Below are 2,800 nucleotides of genomic sequence, written 5' to 3' on the forward strand. Positions count from 1 at the left end.
ATATATATATATATATATACACAACTTATAATTTCACTTAATCCGTAACAATGAACACATTGGGGGGCGGCATTTGTACATTTTCCACACGGTCTTATGCTGGGTAAATGCTGTTGGCATGGCATTACTGCAACTAGATGGAGCTGTTGAGTATGGGATATTCCCATGCCCCTTTGCGCCATCTAGTGGTTGCATATGGCTCAGTTAGACTTTATAAATTGGTCCTAAGCCACTGCCTTGCATTTTGCTGCAGCATTGACAGCCTGCTGTCTGCCTTCCTTGGCGGTTAGGCTGCCTATCTGGTCTATCAGGCAGCCCAACAGCCAACTGAAGGAGCACACAGCAGGTGGACTACACAGCTGCAAACTGAGGTGCAATGGCTTAGTCTTGTCAGGCTGTAACAGAAGAGCAGTTACTGGCAGGATCTCAATATAAGAAAATTTGTAGTAATAAAAATACATTTAAATGGTGAGACATGATGCCAAACACTAAAACAAATGTAGGATTTACATATCATATATTAAAGCTAAATGTATAACCTGCTGTTTTTCTTTTTAGGGAACTGAAAGCTGCAAAACTTGCTCAGAGTTCTGGGAAGGATGAATGCACAGATCTGCCCTCTAAATCGGATCTCTTCTGTCGGGGCAGAAAACGCCTGGTTGGGGGTAAAAACACTCGCTCGTTAAGCTTTAACTGTGGTGGTTATTAGCGATTTCCACTGCATCTGTGTAACTTCCAGCTGCCAAGAGAAAGTCCACCAATCCTGCATTCTTCCGCTTGTATGTCTTCCACAACTTGAGTAGGGCCACCTCAGCAAAAAAAAAGTGTGAACCTAGAGGTAATGAGCTGTCCAAATATTTAAAGATGGCTGCTGATGGGCCAAAACCCTTACATGCTCTAGCATGGTCTATTCTTTGCTGTCTGCCCTTTCTCTCATGTTTTTTGTGAATAGCTTGTCTGTTGCTTTGTCCTGTATATGCTGTGTGAAAAATTGGATTCTAGGCTATGCAATTCACTTCTAAGATCTGGTGTTTTTATGTAATATTTTACTTGAATGTACTTTTAAGTTATTGTATGTTTTAAATAAAATTTTAAGTCTGAAAGCTTTGGCTTTTTTTTTGGTTGACGCATGTGGGGTTCAGCAATGGGTGCGAATATGTGCAGGAATGATTCTGACCTTTATTGAATAATGGTTTATCCTGCATACTTGAACCTAAGGCAAATGCAGATTGTCCTGACAGAGAACGGGCGTGTGTTCAGGTCATAGAAGGCTGGGATGTTATGGAGTCAGGCTGCAGTTAGTGGGCTCTTGTGGGGTTCTCTCAATCCTTTCATGACAAAGGGTCATGAGGTCCTCGATTAGATGCCTAGACCAAATTTAGCAGTGATTTTCTTTTTGTTTGGACATTTTGTTCTTTTGGTATGGTTTTATACACTTCTAATGTGTTTAACTTGACACATGGACAAGAGATGAAACATTGTTTTATATTTGAACTATGTACAGTCTTGTCAGATTCACTAATGGCTGAAAACAGGAGAGGTTTGTTAATCTATAAACCTCACGGGGGGGTCATCTGAGAGCTAGAACTGGAGCTGTCAGTAACTGCTTGGCCTTGCAGCGTGCACAGGTTGTGCGCTGCTGGTTTTCAAATGGAAAGGTAGATCAAAGCAACCCTGTCACAAAATGAAATGCATAAAGCAGAACTTTTTCCAAAAATAGTATATACATAGCTCCTTAAAAGAAACAATTGGTATTTGCAGCAATAATTTGCCTTTTTTAAATCAGAGCTGTCTAGCAGGATTTTAAACCAGTAGATGGCCACCACCATTCAACCCACTGAGCCCAGGCTGTGGTGGGTGCCCAACAGCCTGCAACTGGACAGTGATAATAGAAGTGGCACACTGAACTCATCTCTCACCATTCTATCAGCATGCTTCTCATCAGTGCATGAACTGATTGTGCTGCTGCTTCCTCACGCTCCAGCCCTGCTGTACAAGGACTACAAAAGGCTGATACCAGGACAAATTCAGGTGCTTACACTGCTTGCATTATTAAAAAAAATAATCGCATACTACAGATATATCTACCGATAATTCAGCTTTAAAGGTTACCCAGGAAAAGGAGTATTCTACTTGCCTGTCTTGTAATTATCTTCGCTCTTAAACTACAGTATTAGTGGCCCCGTCTGACACTTTTTAGAGTGCCTGAACCCTGCTTCCTCCCATCAGGTCTCCATGTCATAACTGTCCTGCAATGAAAATTGATCAATGACCTGGAACAATCATACAGAAAAATAGGTCAGACTTGGTATATTTTCAGGTCATTCCTGGTGACATATTGCTCATGTAAAACATCCCTGGTGACATATTGCTCAGGTGACCACTTTCATTCCTGGTGACATATTGCTCATGTGACAACTGTCTTTCTAGACTTGAAGGATACAAGGTGAGAGGGAAGAAACAAGTTGCCCTTGCAAAAAATGCTAACCCTACAACTTCATCAGTGTTTGTTCTTCCATCACTGTGACCATTCTTACTGCATACTTCTGCTCCTTGTGCTGAAACAGAGGATTCCGTATCACCAGGGAGTTGGCTTTTTGAGACTGGTTAGCAACAGCAGCTTTTGAGTTTCCTTTGAAATGCATAGAGGGGTCTCTCCTCATAGGAGAGTCTATCCATAAGGGACTTTTATATCGCCATATGTTGACCCTACATGGACAACCCAAGAAGGGACTATACTTCTCGGGGAATGGTAATTAGAGCTGGGTCTTATGTTTACACAGCCAAACTTTACCTCTGG

General features: G+C 41.8%; 1 protein-coding gene across 1 annotated transcript in view; it reads left to right on the plus strand.

Moving 5' to 3' along the window:
* WEE2 (WEE1 homolog 2) overlaps positions 1-709 on the plus strand; it is a 12,847-nt gene extending 12,138 nt beyond the window's left edge. Inside the window, exon 11 of the mRNA XM_018563933.1 lies at positions 559-709. Coding sequence (XP_018419435.1) covers positions 559-709 — 151 coding nt within the window. The remainder of the gene's footprint in view (positions 1-558) is intronic.
* The last annotated feature ends 2,091 nt before the right edge of the window (positions 710-2,800 follow it).

Source organism: Nanorana parkeri, unplaced genomic scaffold (genome assembly GCF_000935625.1).
Source record: "Nanorana parkeri isolate BGI_ZX_2015 unplaced genomic scaffold, ASM93562v1 scaffold712, whole genome shotgun sequence".
Taxonomy (NCBI): domain Eukaryota; kingdom Metazoa; phylum Chordata; class Amphibia; order Anura; family Dicroglossidae; genus Nanorana; species Nanorana parkeri.